Source organism: Solanum pennellii, chromosome 4 (genome assembly GCF_001406875.1).
Source record: "Solanum pennellii chromosome 4, SPENNV200".
NCBI classification, from domain to species: domain Eukaryota; kingdom Viridiplantae; phylum Streptophyta; class Magnoliopsida; order Solanales; family Solanaceae; genus Solanum; species Solanum pennellii.
In genome coordinates, this window is record NC_028640.1 from 49,609,427 (window position 1) to 49,631,216 (window position 21,790).

The 21,790-nt window shown below is 31.4% G+C and overlaps 1 protein-coding gene and 1 long non-coding RNA gene across 2 annotated transcripts; one reads left to right on the forward strand and one right to left on the reverse strand.

Moving 5' to 3' along the window:
• Positions 1-7,345: 7,345 nt before the first annotated feature.
• LOC114076743 lies at positions 7,346-8,073 on the forward strand. Its single transcript, XR_003577730.1, has 3 exons — positions 7,346-7,432; positions 7,560-7,594; positions 7,675-8,073. It is a non-coding gene; the product is annotated as an uncharacterized LOC114076743 (long non-coding RNA).
• A 1,364-nt stretch (positions 8,074-9,437) lies between these two features.
• Positions 9,438-17,124, reverse strand: LOC107017913 (chorismate synthase 1, chloroplastic). Its single transcript, XM_015218202.2, has 13 exons — positions 16,731-17,124; positions 15,304-15,454; positions 15,019-15,095; positions 14,842-14,900; positions 14,176-14,259; positions 13,966-14,058; positions 13,583-13,663; positions 12,255-12,386; positions 12,027-12,129; positions 10,742-10,836; positions 10,595-10,660; positions 10,233-10,317; positions 9,438-9,936 (listed from the first exon to the last, which is right to left on the reverse strand). The coding sequence occupies exons 1-13, from the start codon at positions 16,879-16,881 to the stop codon at positions 9,791-9,793; spliced, it is 1,323 nt and encodes a 440-aa protein (XP_015073688.1). The 5' UTR covers positions 16,882-17,124; the 3' UTR covers positions 9,438-9,790.
• Between the last annotated feature and the right edge of the window lie 4,666 nt (positions 17,125-21,790).

The window sequence follows — 21,790 nt, forward strand, 5'->3', positions numbered from 1 at the left end:
TATATATATGTATATATATAAATATAAAATAAAGCTGAATCCAAGCAATCATATGTGACGCCTCTCTATGGCCAGCATTTCTATTTAATTTTTGCTACTTTCTTTGACATTTTATATTTGTTTTGTATTTTTTATTTATATTTTCAAAAAAAAAAACTGAAAGTATTTATGGAATACCCAATTAATTTTGTCCTTTATAACATCCATTACACACCAATGTACATTTAAGTAAATGGAAGATGAAAAAATTTAAAAAAACTATTCATTTTTCATAACAGTTTGTACTTATTTAACCTATAAATTTTAAAAAAAAAAAGAGCATTTCTAACAAACAATAAAGAATTTCTTTAGTTTGGCTCTTCTTCTTTTGAAGATGATGATGAATATATGGTATCAACTTCTGTCGTTAAAATGCCCATCAAATTGTGGGTCATCTGATTTTTTTGACAAAAGAGAAAGAGATGATGTCTCAAAATTCTTTTGAAGGTATTGATATAAAGAAAGAGATGATGTAATAAACGTTTCTCTTCAAAATGAAAGACTTTTGAAAGAATGTTTATTCCTGATATAAGGAGATATATATTGAGATAGAAATTTATTTTGGTTTAGAAAATATATAAGAATGGTGGTTAGTGTTTGAAAGGGTAAGAAGAATTGTTTGAAAAGATCATGTAACAAATATTTCTTTTCAAAATAAAAGACTTTTTGATGAAAGAATCATTATTCCTCCTACCAAGGAATATATATTGAGAGAAAAAAATCATTTAGATTGAGAAATTTATAGGAAGGATGATTAGTATTTCAAAGGGTGAGAATAAATATTTGAAAAAAGAATCAATCTATTTTTGAAATTCGTATCAAATTAGAAAGAGAATAAACAAAAAATTATTTTGTAATTTCAAAGGAGAGGAAACTAGATATCATTTCTTTTAACTTCATTTTTTTCTCATTTCTTTGTTCTTTTATTTTGTCTTGATTTTTTTGTATCTTTAATTAAAGTTTTTTTCCTTATTATTCTTTAATTAAAATTTAAATATATATTCTATAAAAATAATTAAAAAGATGATATCTTTAGTTTCTTTCCTCATCAATGCTATTAATGTCATAATTAGTGTTATTTATACCATTTTAATTTCTTAAATTATTTTTTTCATCATTTATTTATTTATTTCAAGATATTAGTTGTCATAACTTTATATGAAATACATATGTTTTTTACATAATTTGATTTGTCATTTTTTTAAAATTTTGGATCATTTCTTCTTCCAAAAATTTCTATCTATATGTAATAATAAATCTAAAATAGAAAATGTGGGGTGACACCTTTCTTAGCAATAGTTACTTATTTATTCTTATAAACTTTTTCTGACATTTTTGCTATATTTTTCTTAAAATAAATTGTTGCCTCGATTTGTATTTTTTTTTTTAGCATTACTATTTATCTAATATCTCGAATTTTTGGATTCTTTTATCATACTAAATACAATATGCTTTATTATAATTACATTCGATATATTAAGCAATATGTTGTAGAAAAGAAAAGAAAATTATAATTTCAGAAAAATTAAGATTAAATAATAATTTTTTATGATTAAGGAAAGATAAAAGATATAATTTAAATATTCCATAACTACCGTTAATACATTAAAAATTAATTGAATAGTGTAAAAGGAAAAAAAACACTATTTAAGGAAAATAAACGTCTGCAATACCATAAATCATAATATAAAAGGTTTATTAGTTTAATATTGTTTCCTCATTCTATTAATTCAATTTAATGAAGCTTAATTTTAAAGAAAAAACAACTACTCTATTTTGATTGTTATTACTATATTTTTAAAGAAAATGAAAAAGCTTTTCTAGCACTTGATTTAGATTTTCGTACTACTATTATTTTCTCTTTCATTTTTCAATGATTTTGTTTAAAATTCTATCAAGGTGTTATTATGTCATTATTCAATATTTTTTTAATGTAAAATTTCACTTGCTGATGCATTTGTTTAGTATTACATTTTTATTTCACAATATGAGATAATTCTTAGACATTTAAGGAGAAAGGTACACCAAAATATATATTACATATAAAAGGATCAACTTCACTAGAAAAGAAAGAATTTGTGATTAGGAAATATATTTTAACGTATTGGATAAATTTGTCAAGCTTTAAATTTTTTTCACAATCTTCATATTATTAAAACAAAAAATAAAATCAGGATTAAACAATAGAGTAGATATGAAATTAATTTAAAATATTAAACTTGTAATAATCGCGCGAAGCGCGGTCAAATTCTCTAGTTAAGTTAAAATTAATGCATATTTAAGATATACATTGTAGTGATTAAATATTAAATACAATTTTTAATATATTGAGTAACCTCAATACTAAAAGAACCCATATATCAACAATTTATAGAATAAGTACCATTGACAAATTTAAAAAACCGATGAAGAAGAAAATGAAAGCGGAAAAAACAAAGAATAACAAATGAAGAAGATGAAACTACCTATTGATAGATTTGAAATTGATTTTCTAGAAAGAGAGAGAAACATTTTGAAATTAAAATTAGGATGAAGTGATAAACGTAATGGAGAAATTAATTGAAAAGATTATGGTATGAAAAATGGGAGAGATTTGTAGAGTGAAATTAGAAAGTGATAAATATGAGTTTGGGGAGTGGGAGTTAAGTATCCGGAAATGTTCTGTTGTGCTCAAAATAAAGGATTAGATAAATTTTAAAATGACAGGGAATAATGGAAATTTTGATACATAGGTAATTAAGTAAACTATTCGTGATTCGCACGGGATTGAACTATTTTATCAAGCATACATATGATCATTCAGTAATATTCGTATTTTCGATGCATACACTACATTGTCAAGAACATTTTATCTTAAGGTAAACCGTTTCTTCAAAATTTTAAAGTGCTATATTTTTAAAATTTTTATTTTTGTTATACAAAAATATGAGTCATAGATAGATTTTAAATATAAAAGAGAAGTCTAATAAAATCTCCCTGAAAATAGTTGGTCAGATGTAATAAAAAAATAAATTCCAAGAAGTTATAAAGAACAACATCAGACGTGAAAAGTGACCAAAAAAACGTGGAACAACAACACTCCCAAGTAAAGTGGAACATCATGTCCATACAAGATCATATTTAACTAAATTCTTATGGACAACCTTGTACTCCTTTCTTATGAACCTTCATCAATCTCTTTTTTTAGTATTGTATGTCATATCAAGTATATGCTAAAAATAACCCTAAAATTGTTATTATCATAAATATTTTTTTTTGTCGTTGTCTCAAAATAATTATTACTATTTTTAAGATTTCATATCACCGCCCCAACTTATTTGGATTAAATCATAGTTACTATTATGGTTATAATATGAAGTTACAAAAAATTAATGCAATTATCAACCAAGCAGTAGGTGACATCTTAATGTTCACAATGGATATGCTAAAAAATTTTTTTGACACAAAGCATATTAAAATTTCACAGCATAATTTTGTGAGCTCTTGAACTCACAAATATATAAAAAAAAAATAATAAATACGACCTTACTTTTCTATCAATCAAGAATAAATTAAAAAATATGTTGCTTAACATATTTTAAAAAAAGGTAGTCTTTCGGGTTATTTCAAGTTACAGTTCACAAATTTAATTGAAAGAAATCAAAAGAAAGAGTTACTAATTCTTTATCAAAAGAAATTAAAAACTTTATCAAAAGAATGAGTTATCACTATAGAAAAAAATCATTTTTAATGATAATTAATGGATTAATTATCGGTAAATATGTATTTTCAGAGGTAATTGATACTCTGTATAAATGTACCTAAAGTTCATAGCAAAATTGAATCCAATGTCAATTAATTAATGTCGATAAAGGTTGTAACACTCTTCTTGAACGTGCATATTTATTGTCGATAAAAAACATTTTTGTTATAGTGTATTTTGGACATTTGTTAGTTTCACGAAAACTTGATCTCTTATATGTCCAAAAGAAGAGACAAAGAAATATGACAAATTAGTTAAATTGCAATAAAAGATATGTGAACTAATTGTCTCTATACAAATATTCTAGGAATAGTGCAATGACATACAAAATATTTGTACCCAAGAAAAAACAAACAAACTAATGTACTAACTATGGCAAGCACGAGAGCAATCATTTTGGTTCTTTTAACAAACTTCATCATTGGTTCTACTCCCTCCACCCGGTATTGTTTGTCATGATTTCTATTTTTAGAGTCAAACTATAAAAACTCTAACTAATATTTTAAGATATAATTTTTCATCATATTAATATGCAAAAATTGTAATTTATAGTACTTTTCATATAGTTTTAGAATATGTAATTTTTTTGTTTAAAATATCGAATTAATGTGATCTAATTTACCTTTGAAAATTAGTCCGATTGACTTTCGGTAAGTGTAACATGACAAATAATTCCGAACTGGGGGAGTATTACTTATCAATTATTTGTTGTTGTGTGCTATTAAATATAGCACAACCCACAAACAATTTTCCAAAAAAACATATGAAGAAAACTTGTAGAAAGGGACAAAAGAGAAGATAAATTTTCAATCTTCTTCACTGAAATTTTGAACATAATTCAAAAAGTCACCTAAATTACAAAAAGAAGTACATGAATCACTATGATTTACAGTAAAAAATTAAGCTTCATAAAATAGGAGGAAGAAAACTTTAAGAAATGAAGCACACTTTATAAGAAACTTAATGAATGTATTTGAATTAAAAAAACATACAAATAATAATGGTACAAATAAAAGATTTGTTTACTAAAGAACCAAATATAATGAATTCAACCATTTCAGCAGCGTATTGCATTGCAATTGAAATCAATTTTCTTTGTAAATATGAAGAACCTGTAGAAACATACAAAAGAGAAGATAAATTTTCAATCAACCCTTCTGAAACTTTAACATATTTTTTTTAAAAAAGTCACCAACATAACAAAAAGAAATTGTCATAGTTACATGAATCAATATGACTTATAGTGAAGATTAAGCTCCATGAAAACTTTCTAGAAAGAAATAAACTTCATAAAGACTTAATTAATGTATTTGAATTTGACTACCCTATAGCGGGAAAGAAACCTACAATTATAGTGGCACGAAATTCCTCTATTTATAGATAACATAGGATAGTGTGATCAAATCTTTATCGTGTCTTATCGAAAAGATCACAACTCTTTGGAAAAGTTAGAAACCTTCAGAAAGGTCACAACCTTTTATAAAAATCACAATTTTTCATAAAAGCCACAACTTTTCATGATAAGGGAAGGTTAGTTTTGATAATAAATATACGGAAAAGGGTCTAAAATACCCTCAAAGTATTGAAAATGGTACAAAATTACCCTCCATCCACCTATTGACTCCAAAATACCCTTCCCACCCACCTATTGGGTCCGAAATACCCTTGTCATCCACCTTTTGGTTCAAAATTGACCACTTATTTAACGGTTTTATATTTAAACTATTTAAATATTTTTTTAAATACGTGGCACTCAACTAGTTGTTATAATTTAACTTATTAGTATAGTTTATAAATCAATCCACTACCCATCCATTACTAATTAAACCCTCCAAATTAATAAATCACTCACATTATTAATGCAACAATAGAAAAGCTACTGCCAATTGAGTGTTTTAAAAATTTTGAGACGAAAATATCTATAGAAGTAAATTATCATACATTCAAGTGTCTAAATAAAAATTATCGATAAACTTAAAAGTCTGATTATGTTCATCTTAATTATTCTTACGTCCCAATTATATGATGTTACTTCATAGGTAACTTTTTTTCAAAATAATATATTAAAAGTTTTAAAACAAATCATAAATATTTATAAAATTATATTTTAAAAAAGTGCATGAATTAATTCGGGATGTATTACTTCTTTACCTTTAATCATAAATTTCTAATTCAATCTTGAAAGAGAATCAAATTGAAAGTGTCCTCCTAAATAAGAGGTTCAACATAAATTTAATTGGGGCTTCGATTCGGACTCGAATAATTTTAGATGTTATTTTCATTAATCTATAATTTCATCGTGTTTTAGTAGTGTTAATGATGATTTTGTTATTATAGTTGGATTATTAATTGGGTGGGGTTTAGTTAGTAATGGTGGGTACTGGGTTGGTTTATAAATAATACAAATAAATTAAATTATAATCAATAGTTGAACATCAAGTATTTTAAAAATATTTAAATAGTTTAAATTTAAAATCATTAAATAAGTTGTCAATTTTGAACTCAAAGGTGGATGACAAGGGTATTTTGGAGCCAATAGGTGGATGAAAAGGGCATTTTGGAGCCAATAAGTGGATGAAGGGTAATTTTGTACCATTTTCAATACTTCAAGGGTATTTTAGACCCTTTTCCGATAAATATATTTATATAAATATATGATATGATATATGACTTCTTCAAATAATCCAAATGGGCTCTTAGGCGTTTGTGAGAAAAAAGAATTCATGGACTGATGTACATGGATATGATTTATAGTCGATCATGACGTTTGTGACCTGTCTTGTTCTTATAATATTTTTTGTTCTTAGCTCATATTCAACTCGATTAGAATTTTGGACTATATTTTTGGTTTGTACTCCATCTACATTATAGACTCATTTACATTCTGGACTTTGACAAATAATTTTCTTCGGCCACTATTCTTCACAAGAAAATAATGACAAACACAAAATCAATGAAGAATTAGCAGTTTTGGAATTATCACAATTGCTCCTAAATTTTGTTTATGAGGTGAACTAGTTAATTCATTAATGGAAAGAGGCTTAAATATATCGCCGAACTTTGAAGAAAGGCTCATTATATCATCCGTTGAAAGTATGTCTCATCTATGTCGTTGTTGTTTAAGAAAAGGTTCATTCGTGTCATTAATTTTAACTCCAATTTTATGAAATCATTTCTTACACCCAAACATCTTTTTAACAAGTCGCACAAAATAGATGGGAAACATACTATGAAGAAAGGCAAAATTTTGATGGGATAAGTGATCCAACAAAATGCACAATGCCTTGAAGATTCCCTTTCAAATAGGAAAAATTAGTAAACTAATCAAAAAATCAAACATATTAAGTAAAAACCTCCATATTTTAAAATAATTAGTAAAAATATAAAAAATGTCATTGTTTTAAAAAAGATAATGTATCCTAATTTACTTTCTATTTTCTCGCTTTAATTAAACATTTTCCAATTATTTCTCTCTCATATGTTTATAAAAAACAGAATATTTTCTCTCTCTCTCTCTCTCTTATATTTTCATCTTCCAATTCTTCTCATATCATTCATTTCAAGCACGCCTCTCTCTTCCTTTTTTTTTTTTGATTTTAGAAATTGAATAATGTATGTTATAAAGATCTTTACACAATTCATTTGATTAAGGTATGCATCTTTATTCATTTTCAAGATTTGTTTTATGATTTTATTTTTTTTAAATCGTTCAAAGTTGTTGTTTGTAGTTGAAATCATGTTTAGGATTTGATAAACTCTAAATCACTCTCCAATGCAGAATCTAAGATATTCACAAGAATCCCATTGATTGAGGTATGCATCTTTATTCGATTTTTAGGTCTGTTAACCGATTTCGTTTTTGTTTAAATATTTCAAAAAATTTATTTATTTAGTGTTTTGGATAAGGAAAACATCAAGGATCCTCTGTAATGACCCTCTAAGAGGATTATAAGTGGTATCCCACTTAATCATCAATTTTCTAGATCCAAGCATATACAAGGCTGACCATTACTATTAACCAGTATCGGCAGAATGTTGGCGTTGTTGGTGTTTCTCGCCACCGATCTCACAGTCATCGATCACTCAGAACACAAATTAAATGACAACAAATTTTGTAGTTTTATTTTGCTCATTTTGTATTTCAGTGTCACAATGTAAACATACAAGTTTGTATTTCTTTTTATTTTGTATTCATAGTAATGGTATACCAACAAGTTTGTATTCCAATAGAGTTGAGTATCATTTGTGCCCTTTGTTGTATTTCAATCTCGCTTTTTATGTGAAACTTAATTTTCAACGCCAACAAGTCTGTATTTCTTTGTTATTATGTTTTTCATCATAATTATATACCAACAATTTTTGTATATTATGTTCACTTTACTATTCAAATTAAAATTGAACAAAACTATATTTACAAAACTGTATTTTTGTTTCCTAGTTAATATATATATATATATATATATATATATATATATATATTTACGATGATACTTATATCATCTCTTTGAACAAAATTGTATTTTTCCTACTTCTATTGTAAGCTACGACCGCCAACAAAATCCTAACATAACAAAAATGTATTTTTTTTTCATTTGTATCTAAGTTAAAATAATATTTATTTACAATGGGCTCTTATCTTGTTTTGAACAAAATTATTTTTTGTACATCACAATTTTATAATATGTCAGCAATATATGTATATTAAAGTAACATACAAATTGTATTCAAGTCAAACACTTACAAAATACATTATATTTATGATATTCTTTTTGATAAAACTAAATAGTTCAAAAAAATAGAAAACAAATAACTAAAGAAATTTTTTTTTTATGTTTGAGATACCATTTTGTTCAAATAATTAAAAAGAATTAGCTAACGAAAAAAGTCAATCCTCAAACAATCCATTATTATCTTCATATTCAACCAACAAAAAAATTCAATGAATTCGTCAAAACTCATTATTACTAACTTGGTCACAATACATACAATTTTATATGTAAATAGATGCACTGTACAATTATGTAAAAAATTTCAAAGTAAATTTATAATCAATTAGAAACACATTAAGAATGTAGTAATTAACTAATAATTGTTTCAAATTGTATTTCATCAATTCTATCGAATTCCCAATAAAAATTACTTCTCAAAAACTGCTTGTCAACGATTTTTTGACCTATTTCGTTTCAAATTTTCTAACAAAAAAAATGATTTTAATCCAAATAAATTGATCAGAAATCGAGTATTATCAATTGAAAATCCATAATGAGAAATTTAATCAATTATGTAGATGCATGTGTCATTTATCTTTTATTTTGTAACTGATGAGAATATTTAGTGATTGTTCCTTTTTAAAATTATTTTCTCCCCTAAATTTCTCCTTTCTATTATTTAACAATTGTAATCTTTCAATAAAAGCAAATAATAAAAACATAAATAAGATACCTAACAAATTAAAATTTTGACATTATTAATAAATATTGAAAGTGTTGACAATGAGTCTTAATTAAATATTAAAATAATGACATTTTGAAAAATTTCCCAATCAAATATCACACTGGATTTTTGTTGAGTATCAAAAATTATTTCTTTTATTTTATATTGAATATCATTAATACTCGGTTGAGGTTTACATATGGCCTGAAGTTCAAATAAACAATTGGCAACATAATAAATTTATTTCATTAATTTGAAACAAAATGAATTAGCATATTCATACATATCACAATAACAATTTTACCTGGACTCAAGTAATGACAAATTCTTAACTCCGAGCGGAAGATAAGCAGGCTGGGAAGGTACAAAGGTACAACATGAGGTTTTATATGGAACAAGAACCTAAGATTGCCTAGTCCATCACACAAAACTTATACATTGCTGTAACTCTATAAAGAGGCAAACAGGAGATATCTATAAAAAAGAAAAACCACAAGTAGTACACTATTCAGGAAGAACTAAAAATTTCTCAATTTATCCAGAAGTTATTTGACGGTTTATGTCTGTTTGCTCCGTTCAGAGGGTAACCTCAGCTGATTCAGGTGATGACTGCAAAGGTTCCTGTAGTTCAGGATTGATTGGGAACATCATACACTGTGAATACTGAGCCATTAACTGATCGACAAGCACCAAGGCGACCATTGCTTCAACCATTGGAACAGCTGTAGCGCATCACAACCATCAAACTATTGTCATTTTCAGGGGTGGAAAGAAACCAGAATAGAAAGAAGAGCAGGCTTGGAAGTCGAACAGTATATCAGATGTCCTTTTTCTGGTTATGTTTATCAATAAGTTATAAAACTAACAAATTTCACCTAGTCCTAATAAAGGATAGGGATGAGTTGTAAAGATTCACAGGGAAGTCTAGATGGCTTCTATGACTAGACAAGGTAATAGCAGAGACTTCAAAGAACTACCAAACAAAGGGTAACAAGCAAGTATCGTTTCAGAGACAAACCTCGGGGAACCACACAAGGATCATGGCGACCCCTAGCGATGAGTTCTGTTTCGTGTTTGTCTCTTGTCACAGTTTGCTGCTTCCTCTGCATGAGAAATTAAATGAGATTATTAAACTGCTTCTTAAATTTAGTCCTGAATATATATAATTGACCTAGTCAAAACAAATCAGATATCAACTTACGAAATGACTAGAAATTTTGCAAGAAAATGGTAAACAAGAAGTTCAGTTTAAAAAGTATATTGTAGTTTACTCCAAACAAATCAAAAGGCAAAGGTGCTAGAGCAGTACAAGTACATCATCCTACATCACAAAGGATTAATAAGAAATGAGCAAATTGAAGACAGGGAGAGAGTTCTCACAGAAATAGTTGAAGTTGGCTTGAAACCTATTCTCATATTGATAACTTCTCCATTTGATATACCGCCCTGTAAATTAGAAGTTAGACAATTAAAAATTATGCTCCAGTCAATATATTATTAACCTAAACAATACTGGGTAAAGTGTACCTGGATTCCACCAGATCTGTTGGTTCTTGTCCTGATTCGGCCATGCTCATCCATATAGAATTCATCATTATGCTCGCTACCAGTCATGAACGTGCCTTTATTTTCACCAGAAGCAAATATTTCCATTAAATTTTCATCAAAGAATGTAGCATTTAATGGTGTTTTTAAGTTATTGAAATAGGTCAGAAGTACTTGGGGGTCATTTGGTTGCTGGTTAGGAAGGGAGTTATTCAGGTATTAAAGCTAAAATAGCTAATACCATATTTGGTAGAATTTAGTTGCTTCATATTAAATTCAGCACACAAAGGGAGTTTGATAGGATATAGAATAATTAATACAAGGATTAGTACTACATTAGAAAATAGCTGAAATGACAAATTTACTTAAATTTATGGCTTTGATTGCAATGCTTTCACATGCCAACTATATTTATCATGCATCTTAAGCAAACAAATTATTTTAAAAATTATATAATCTTACTAATTGCTAATACAACAAACCAAATATCCAAATAAATAATTCATGCATTGTAATCTATGCATAACTATTACGTTTATAATTTGTTCCAACATAACTAAGCCCTACAAAACTAATCCCTGCATAACTCTAACCAGTAACCAAACAACCCCTTAAAATCAATGATTCAGAACTGATACACCAACCACTGATGCAATCCCACCAACCAAAAAGTCAATTGACAGTGAATAAAATACCAAATGTCAGTAATAACTGTCTGCCTCCCCTTACGGCCAGAGCAGCAACTAACACACTCCAGGCAGCCTAGACCTAAGTTGAATACAGCATGCTTTGAGGACCCAAAACACTGTTTAAAGTCACAATTACCTACTTCAAACCTAAAAGCATTATCCTTCCTTTTCTGTTGACAATCATAAACGCTAATTATTCAAAAACACAAATCTTTAAGATGTTTGTCTGCATCTTCAAACAACATCTTGATGAGTGTACAGAAACTACTGGATTTCTATAGGACTTAGTGGCCCATATCATATACTCAGAGCAGAGAACTTTCCGTGTCAAAAGTCCATAACTGGACATTTGACAGCAACAGCTAAATGATTACTAATATGTTACTAGTTTTATAATATAATTCTTGAAGGAGTTCATGTCAGTTGAAAAGGATCACCCTTTTTTAGAACATCTTGAGGAATGTTTATCTGCTTAGGACTAGCAATGCTCATGGAAAATGCATTAGAGAAAACATGCCAAGTCCTTCAGTGATAAAGTTAAGCTACATCTCCGGAACAGTGAAGTAAAGATGATGTACCTGCAAAGCCACTTCCAAACTCAAAACCCTTTGTCGCAGGTAATGACATGCAAGCTTTGGCTAGCTCAGCTTCAAGTTTATCGAAGACTGGTGTACCAAGACCCTAGTAAACATTAACAAAGTCTCAGGCATGTCTTTTACAATTTGAGATGAAATTTCATGTTAGTTACCAAAGAGGTGCAGATATACATATCACATTTCCAAGTTACAAACACAGAGATAGCTTACCCGTGGGAGATTTCTAACAATGCAAGTTACAACACCACCAACAGAGTCTCCTCTCACTCGTACAGCATCAATAGCAGCAATCATCTTCTCTGCATATTCCGGATCCGGGCATCGGACAATATTGCTTTCTATCTGGTATCACAGAATTACCAAAAACAAATACAAGTTTCATCAACATGTAAAACAACAAACAATCAAGTAGATCAGACATGATGGAGAAAAATCTCAGTTAACTGGGAAGCTCATAATAAAACTACTTCTGATGAACTATGATAGCCACAAATAGAAGCACAGAAGGTCTCTATAATTTTTTGCCTACTAAGCCGAAATTTGATGCTCTTTATGTGCTAAAAGCAGTCTATATCAGCCAAAGATAGTGTCCACTACAGGCACAAACCTATACCATTATCATATTGGCAGCTTCTACAATCTCACTCAGCTACTGACTGGATCAAAAATCATTTATATTCTTGTCTATTACTTTAATGCTTTGATCAACGACAAAGAGGTTAGAAAACAAACTTTGACAAGTCCCAGCCTAGATAAACCATCTTAAGTCTCTACAAACTCACGAGATTAAATGAAAACTCGCCAAATCAGTCTAACCAAATGCCCTTTTACTGTACAAGAAGTAGAGTTTTCTTTCTTTACCCCAAATTGGTGTCAAACAAAGGGAAAGAAGACTGGATCCTATGAAAAGAAAATGTTCAAAAATGTTCCCTCTTCCCCAAGAAAAGCTTTAATGAAATGTAGATAATTAGGAGTTAATTATACTTTGGAGTTTGATATAGTGAGAAAACTTATGGCAAGGAGATATGAGGGTCGCACTCTAAAGAGAACAATAAATAAAACACAACATCATTGATCAGAGGTACCCATGGTGTTTAATTGTGATTGCATCTAACTTAAATCAAAAGATTGTCCACTCAACATTTCAGTTCAAAGTTAAATGAGAAAATTATTTTCATGTTTCAAATAAAATGATATCCAAAAGGCCAAACACAACTCGAACTTCAATAATTCCAAATTAAGTGAAAAATATTGGTTTTTCATGGACAAATACCCACATGGTATCTCTTTCTTTTCCTTATCCAAAAAAAATGATTATTGTAACATAGTCACTGAGCTAATGGAACTGTGGATTAAAAAGATTGTTAAATAATATACTAAATCTGTTTCTTCCAGACCCTAAAAGGTTTCGCAACTGAAACAAATTGTTACATGATGGTTTAGACACTATTTACAAACTGCCACAGCATGAATTAATTCTTCACTTTCTTATTTTCAGTAAGAATATATAATTGAAATACATTCTGATGTACATATACCTGCTCTAAAGTCACATTCTGATGATCAATCAAATCCTCAGGAAGTACAACTTGGTGAACTTGAGAAACATAAGCAAGAACCTGCAGTATGGAATATAAGTGTTAAAAGCCAAGTTCATCCCAGTAAAGAAAGGGGATCTAGCCAAATATTTAATGGATTATTCCCAAAAGTTAGCTAAAACTAAAGGTTCTGAATCTTTAATTTGAGAAGAAAAGGGATGTGTGGCAGGTTTGAATGCATCAAAATGCCTCTAATATCACCACTGCAGAGCTTGTTATTCCCAAATGAGCACCAGAGGGAGGTTTTACATATCGCTTTGATATAATAGTAAATACCACTAAATTTTAGCTATGGGATCCTAAACCTACAGAAGTAGCCATACCTCAGCTCCAGAATAGAGTTTGAGAATTTTCTTAGCAACTGCTCCAGCAGCAACTCTCCCAATAGTCTCTCTTGCTGATGATCTACCACCCCCCTACATAAAGACGCCGGTAATAAGAACTTGAGAAATAACAAGTGCTAGGACAAGAAAAAAAAACTAAACATACTAGGATATCCAAGATATTTATAATTAGATTTATCATGAAATTACCTGTACAGATCTCACTCCATACTTGAAGTCATAAGTGGCATCTGCATGAGATGGCCTGTAAGCAAGCGACATTTCACTGTAGTCCTGGTAATCCAACACAAAATGATTAATCCAGTAAGTATGGGAGAAAAGAAAATTCAGCATCAATTGACAAAAGATCAAATACAACTAACATACAAAATATACTCAGAGCAGGCTGAAAATTTGCTTTTTCACTCCAAATTATTCTTGGATTTATCAGGACATTGTGCGAAATTCACATACTTTAGATTTCAACTTGAAGTAGTTATATTTAAGCACAAGTAAGTTCACATATCATTTTGACTTTCATGTCACAAATTCCACCACGGAATGAGCGCAACAGGCATTTGCCTCATCACCGTGATGTCTCTCAATTGTGCCCCAAAAAAATTAATTTGACAAGTCAAGAATACGAGTGACTCGTCTACGGACATAGTCAGCTATATGAGATTGCCAAACAAGATATACCTAAGCTTAGCTTGGATAACTGTCTCGATGAAGCAACGCATGTCAAAGCAACAAACTGGCTATGAGTTAAAAACAGAGTAGTGGAATCTGCAATCATTTTAAGAGAAACTTCCTGGTTCACTTTTCTTGTGTTATTTGACACACAGAAAGTCTCAAGAAGGTAAAGACCATACTTACATTTCCTCTCTGATCAGTGTTAGGTACTTCAACCTTGATTGGAGATCCAGTAGTCAGCCCTGCAGTAAATGAGTGCCCGATACTGAGTTCAAAGAATTATAAAACGCCAATGGCTTAGTCCAGGAGAGGCAAATGGAAGAAGACAAAGTTTAAAACAAACTAGATCAGAAAACTAACCATCTGCAGTGCCTGATGAAATTTTGCAAGTGTCAGTCTCTTTCCTAGGTGTGGTAATCCGGCTTTGACCTGGCCTCCTGGATGACAAAGTTTTCTAAACAATTTAAGATGAGCCAAAAAATAATGAAACCGTAGTAATCCCAAAGACTACTCGTTCAATTAGCCTTTTTCTACATTAGACTGCCAAAATGTCAAAAGTTTATCCTGGTATCTGATGTAGCTATCAATATGGTGTTGGTGACATTCGTTCCATAGAAAAATAGCTGGGGACAAGGAAAGAAATACCTCCTGTCAAGTTCCACCTGCATATCAGATTCAGAAAGTGGGAGACGGGGAGGACATCCATCAATAATACAACCAACTCCACCACCATGAGATTCTCCAAAAGTTGTAACGCGGAAGTAATTTCCAAATGTACTACCAGCAGCCTGTATCTCTGCAGGTACACAAGCAGAGAGAATTAAGTCTCTAACCAACTTTAACTCAATTTAGCAGCAAGCAAGTCAAGGATGCAAAGAATATTTAAGTTTGTCTTTCCACGTGGCAAAGGATACCAATTACCAAAGAGTGTTGGTATTATCTGTGTTTCCAAATGCACCTTATCAACTTCATTTAACAAGAATAATATTCTCAAGAGGACATGAATAACATTTGAAATGCACCAAATAGTGCTTAAATAAGATAATATACATACTTATAGGCCTCTTTAAGGTCATTCAAATGCATGTCTTTAACAAGAACGCACATAATTTCTAATTCATTTCTTCCCGGGACTAGAAAAATTCAGCTGAAAAGCAATACAAACAGAGAGAACTTTTCTCCTGAAGCCGAGCATTTTTCACTTTACCTTTTCTTTTCATTTCTTGTTTCTGGAACAACTAAACTCAATAAATGAATACAAGAAAATCTGGTGTGAAATAAGGCAGCCAACAACTATTGCTCATATCAGGACCATAATAATTCTTTCAACAAGATGGTTAGAGTAGAAGTGCCCATACAATTAGAAGTGAAATACTCTGTTTCCTGCGAGCATAAACCCAAGGCTTGCATCCTAACCTTACCACTTCACACAGTCCATAGGAAAACAAAGGCTAGATATGTGTGAGTATTAAAATGGGTACTATGACACTAGCTTGACTCAGGAATTAACTTCAGTTGAATCCACCAAGTAAAGGTCAATCAACTGGGAAAGAGGTTCTACCATATCTAAAAAGAGACAGTTAGTAGAATCAAAATCATTTTCCTAGAGTTTTATTGTGTATGCATTGCAGGTAAGAAAAATAAATAGATTTACATATAAACAAGTTCCTGTTTTTCATGGAATTATTATTTCTTTTTTCTCATTTATTCGATCAACAAGAACGACGAGATTAAACAAGTTAAACATTTTCAGCCACATAATATAAAAGTCAATCATAAAATCATTTTCAACACCATCTTCTAAACAAGGAGAACGGTTCTTAGCTCCAGTTATGGTCTTAAATACAGAAACCAGCAGAAATACAATTATAACTAAACCAAAGCAGAACTACAACATAGCTAATCTTGTACACATAAGGCTTACTGCTTTGGATGAAAAATAGCAAAGAAATAGATAAACTCAATCAAATTAAACACAATAAATAAATCTACTTCAATTTATGAAGATGAGCAACTGAAACAAATACGGTAAACAATTCATATATTTCAAATTGAATTGGAAATTTCTGTACCTAAGCGTTTGAGTTGTGATGGACGAGATGGGAGATGAAAGTTGGAAGATGAGAACTTAGAAGGTAGCTGAAGAGATCCAAGACGAGAGGATCCGATATCGGAGGACGACGAAGCTCCGACAAATTGTTTGGTAGGTACAAAAGACGCCATTCTTCGTCGCCGTTATGACCTTCCTGCTTATTACAACAAACAAAATTGGTGGGTTTATGTGTATGTATATGTAGAAAATTGTAGGTTGTTTGGTAAGCAATGGCTGCTAAGCGATTTTGGGTAGGTGAGATAGAAATGGTGGTGTTGGGTGAAGATGGGGTCCTCCTGCTCTTTGCTACCTACTCAATTAACGTCACCTATGCCAATTGTGGTGCCAACTAGTACTACCAAGTACAAACTACTCAAACCATGAGTTTTGTGGCTAAGTGGTAAATATATATTTAGGAGGTCTAAACGAATTTATTTTTATTAAAAGTGATTTATATTTATGTAAATTTTAATTTAATCGGATTTTAATATTGATAAAAGATATCGAAGAAAAAATCAAAAATAAAATGATACAAACTAGTCTTCTTCTTTTTTATGCTAGTACACGAGAAAGAAAAAATAAAAATTTTGCTATGAAACAAGAATAGACGAGACATTTGATCCACCAAAATGGCTATGTACCAATGATCTAGGACTAGGATATTTCAAGAGGGGCAGATTTCTACACTATTGAAATAATAAATGCCACCCATGAAGACTTTGGCCCTGCAAATGTTGACACCACATGTATACAAAATTTTTGAGTATGAGTATGTTGAGGAATGGTTTCAAAACTGGCTACAGATTGGGTAACAACCTCGATAGCATTGTCGAGTCGATTCAAATTTCAAAGAAAAATCGCAAGTATGGTGTAGGCTATGACTTTATCAAGGAGGATGAATCTAAGAAAGGAACCAAGAAGAAGAGCGACAAGTTTTGCCTAAGCCATTACCTGACTTGTACAAGTCCTTCCAAGTGTGACTTGTTGCGTTCAAAAGCACACGTAAGTGTACATGATTGTATAAGTAATCAAGTAGCCCTTTCAAAGAGTCGGATATCATATTCACTGAGACTCAATATTAAATGATTTTCAATAGCTGTAATTTAAAATAAGTGTTCCCAAAAAGGTTAGTGAATGATTCTAATTAAAGTTTCGATTATTCAGAGTAAACTAAACTAGCTAATATGATTCAATTTCAAGTTGGAGTTAAAACAATGACTTGGAAAATTCCAGGGTTGCATCCTTCTTTGAATTCATGAATACTATTTCCTTCAATGGACTTCAATTGGTTATCAAATCACTGATTCATAGTGTTAAATGTACGATCATGGTCACCCGATCTCCAATCTTCTACAATAATTGGTAGTCTAACTACATAATGGAGCGAGGATAGACTAGACTAATTATTGAGCATTACATTTTCATCCTGTTTACCAAGCAAGCAAGGTCTCAAGGTATATCTTTATCCTAGATACAAATCAACCCTAATTCAACAGAAAATCATGTTTCTTATGATGTCACCAGTGACATCACAAAAAACTCAAGGTTTCAACCTTTGCACCTATCCAGATTTCTTGGTAAGATTTTAGTTGAAACGAAATGGTGAGCTTTGGTTTGTTGCAACATTTGTTGACTTTAACAATAAGCAAAAAACATTAATTCAACCTTTTCTGCATTTTAACTGTCCTTTTATGTTTATCTACAATGGGTATGGACCCCACAAATCTCCCCCTCCAGACCCATTCACTAGAAGGAGGTATCTTCATTTTCTTTAGAGAGAGCTCATACCCACAAGCTCTTTGCATAACTTGAACTTGTCTTTCGGTATCTTCTTGGTCAACATATCTGCAGGATTTTCACTTGTGTGGATCTTTTTTACGTGAAATGAATTACTCTCCACTTCCTCACGAATCCAATGATATTTGATGTCAATATGTTTTGTTCTTTCATGGTACTTGGAGTTCTTACTCAAGTCTATTAAACTTTGGGTGTCACAATAGACAATATACTCCATCTGATTCAAACCAAGCTCTTGAAGAAATCGCTTGAGCAATATCATCTCCTTGCCAGCTTCAGTAGCCGCAATATACTCAGCTTCAGTTGTAGATAGTTTAACACACTTCTGCAACTTCGACTGCCATAAAATAGCTTCCCTGAAAAAGTAAACAAATATCCACTAGTGGATTTTCTTTTATCAAGGTCACCTGCCATATCAGAATCTGTATATCCTTTCAAGATTGGATTTGATGCTCCAAAACATAAGCATTCATCTGAGCTTTCTCTAAGATACCTGAGTATCCACTTCACAACTTCCAATAATCTTTTCCCGAATTTTCGAGAAATCTGCTGACAACGCCAACTCCTTGAGCAATATCAGGTTTAGTGCACACCATTGCATACATTAGACTTCCAACGACGGAGGAATATAGAACTTTGACCATGTTCTCTTTTTCCTCCCTAGTTGTAGGACATATATTCTTGCTCAACTTCATATGACCAGCAAGAGGTGTGCTAACAGGCTTAGCATTCTTCATAGTGAAGCGCTCTAGTACAGGTTCAATGTACTTCTAGGACAAATAAATCTTCCTTTCATCCCTAAGACGAGTAATTCTCATGCCCAAAATTTGTTTGGCATGACGTAAGTCTTTCATAGAAAAAGACTATTTAACTTTTTTTCAGCTCATCAATCTTCAAAGTATTCTTGCCCACAATCAACATATCATCCACATACAACAAAAGGATGATAAAATCATTGTCAGAAAATTTTTGTACAAATACACAATGATCTGAAGAGATCTTCTTATAGACTTGCTCCTACATAACAGATTCAAACTTCTTGTACCACTGTGTAGGAGCTTGTGTTAGGCCATATAGATTCTTTTTGAGTTTGCACACAAAATTTTCTTTACCATCTACTTTGAAGCCCTCAGGTTGTTCCATATAAATCTCTTCTTCTAGGTCACAGTGAAAAAAATCCGTCTTCACATCCATCTGCTCAATCTCTAAATTAAGACTAGCAGCCAAACCTAGAACTATGCGAATCGAGGACATTTTCACAATAGGAGAAAATATTTCGTCAAAGTCAATACTCTCATGCCCTTAGGCAGTTTTGCCAACTCATAAGTGTGGTTCTCATACAGAGACTTCATCTCATATTGCATGGCTTTAATCTATTGATCCTTGTGCTTGTCTTCCATGGCCTCGTCATAACATTCAGGTTCTCCCCCGTCAGTGAGTAAAACATACTCATTGGGTGAATAACGGGAGGAAGGAAACCGTTGTCTTGTGGACCTCCAAAGCGGAATATTTGATTCGTCCACAACTTCATGAGCAACAGGATCATCAATAACGATATCATTGTTATTATCAATATCAACATTGACTCGATACATGATTCTGGGTGTCACCATGATTATCAATCCCAACAACATCATGCACATGATGAACTATACCATCAAAACTTTAAGATTTTACCTTCTCCGTTTTGTCAATATCTTCAATTGTTTGATTCTCCATGAAAATAATATCACAGCTTCTCACAAGTTTCTTTTCAATTGGATCATACAGCCTGTAACCAAATTCATCTAGTCTATATCCAATGAAGATGCATTGCCTTATCTTGGCATCTAACTTTGACCTCTCATCTTTCGGCAAATATACAAAAGCTTTGCAACCAAGTACTCTCAAACGGTCATTAGAAACATCCATTCCATACTAAACACTATTTGGTACATCACTTTGCAAAGCAAAAGTAGGAGATAGATTAATAACATGTGCAACGGTCAATAAAGCCTCACCCCAAGATGAGTTCGACAACTTTGCTTCAGAAAGCCAACATCTAACTCTTTCCATCAAGGTTCTGTTCATCCTCTCAGCCAAACCATTAAGCTGAGGAGTCTTGGGAGGAGTATTCTGGTGTCTAATACCTTGAAAGCTTACAGTATTCGTCAAATGGTCCACAATATTTACCACCATTATCAGTACGAATACACTTCATTTTCTCTATCAACTGAAGCCTGAAACTGCTTAAAGACAGCTAACACTTGGTCTTTAGTCTTCAAGACAGAGACCCAAAGTTTTCTCGAGCAATCATCAATGAAAGTGACAAAGTAGAGTGCACCACCCAATGTCTTTGTCTTCATTGGACCACATAAATCAGAGTGCACCAACTCAAGCAACTCTGTCTTTCTCGAAGGAGGGTAGGACTTAAAGGAAACTCTATTTTGTTTACCAGCCTAGTAGTGCTCACACTTTTCTAATTTAGCACTTTTGAAATTTGACAAAAACTTCTTCTTGGCTAGAACATTAAGTCCTTTCTCGCTGATGTGGCTAAGTCTCTTGTGTCATAACGTTGAAGAGCTATCACTCTCAACCGCATTCACCATATTAACACAAACAGAGGTCGTAGTCCATTATAGACCACAACATTTTTTACCACAACCAAGGAACCCTTAATGAGCTTCCATTTTCCATCACCGTTGGTACAAACATATCTTTCATCATCTAAAACACCAACAGAAATCAGGTGTAGACGAACATCAGGAGCATGTTTCACATTGTTCGAAACTAGTTTAGTTCCAACACTAGTTTTCAAACAAATTGTACCAATACCAAAAACCCTAGAAACAGACTCATTATTCATAATCAAGGTTTCAAAATCACCGTGAGTATAGGAAGAGAAAAAATCCTTCCTTGATGTCACATGAGATGCGGCACCAGTGTCCACAACCCCGCTTGATTCATCACAAGCAATATTTATCATGTCTGCATCAAGAACAGTAACATTAACTTCGGAGCTAGGTAATTTTCATTGCCATCTTCTTTAGTTTCCTCTTTATTTTTGTTTTCCCTCTTCAACTTCCTACAGAACTTCTTTGTGTGCCCTTTCATACCACAATGATAGCACTCAATATCCTTAATTCTGCCTCTGGATTTGCTCCTGTTTTGTTCTTTATACTGAGAACCACGAGTTTTGTTTCTCCCCCTAGAGCCAGTTATCAGGACATTCAACGAAGAAGAACCTAGAGATTTTCTTCTCAT

Bases quoted from the DNA above. Each gene is read 5' to 3' on its own strand.
- LOC107017913 (XM_015218202.2), bottom strand. From the start codon at position 16,881: ATGGCGTCTTTTGTACCTACCAAACAATTTGTCGGAGCTTCGTCGTCC. The intron at 12,130-12,254 runs GTAAGCTATCTC...AATGTTTACTAG, and splicing joins TTGTTAGAAATCTCCCACGG to GGTCTTGGTACACCAGTCTT. The intron at 10,837-12,026 runs GTACATCATCTT...GTGAAAATAAAG, and splicing joins GTTTGGAAGTGGCTTTGCAG to GCACGTTCATGACTGGTAGC.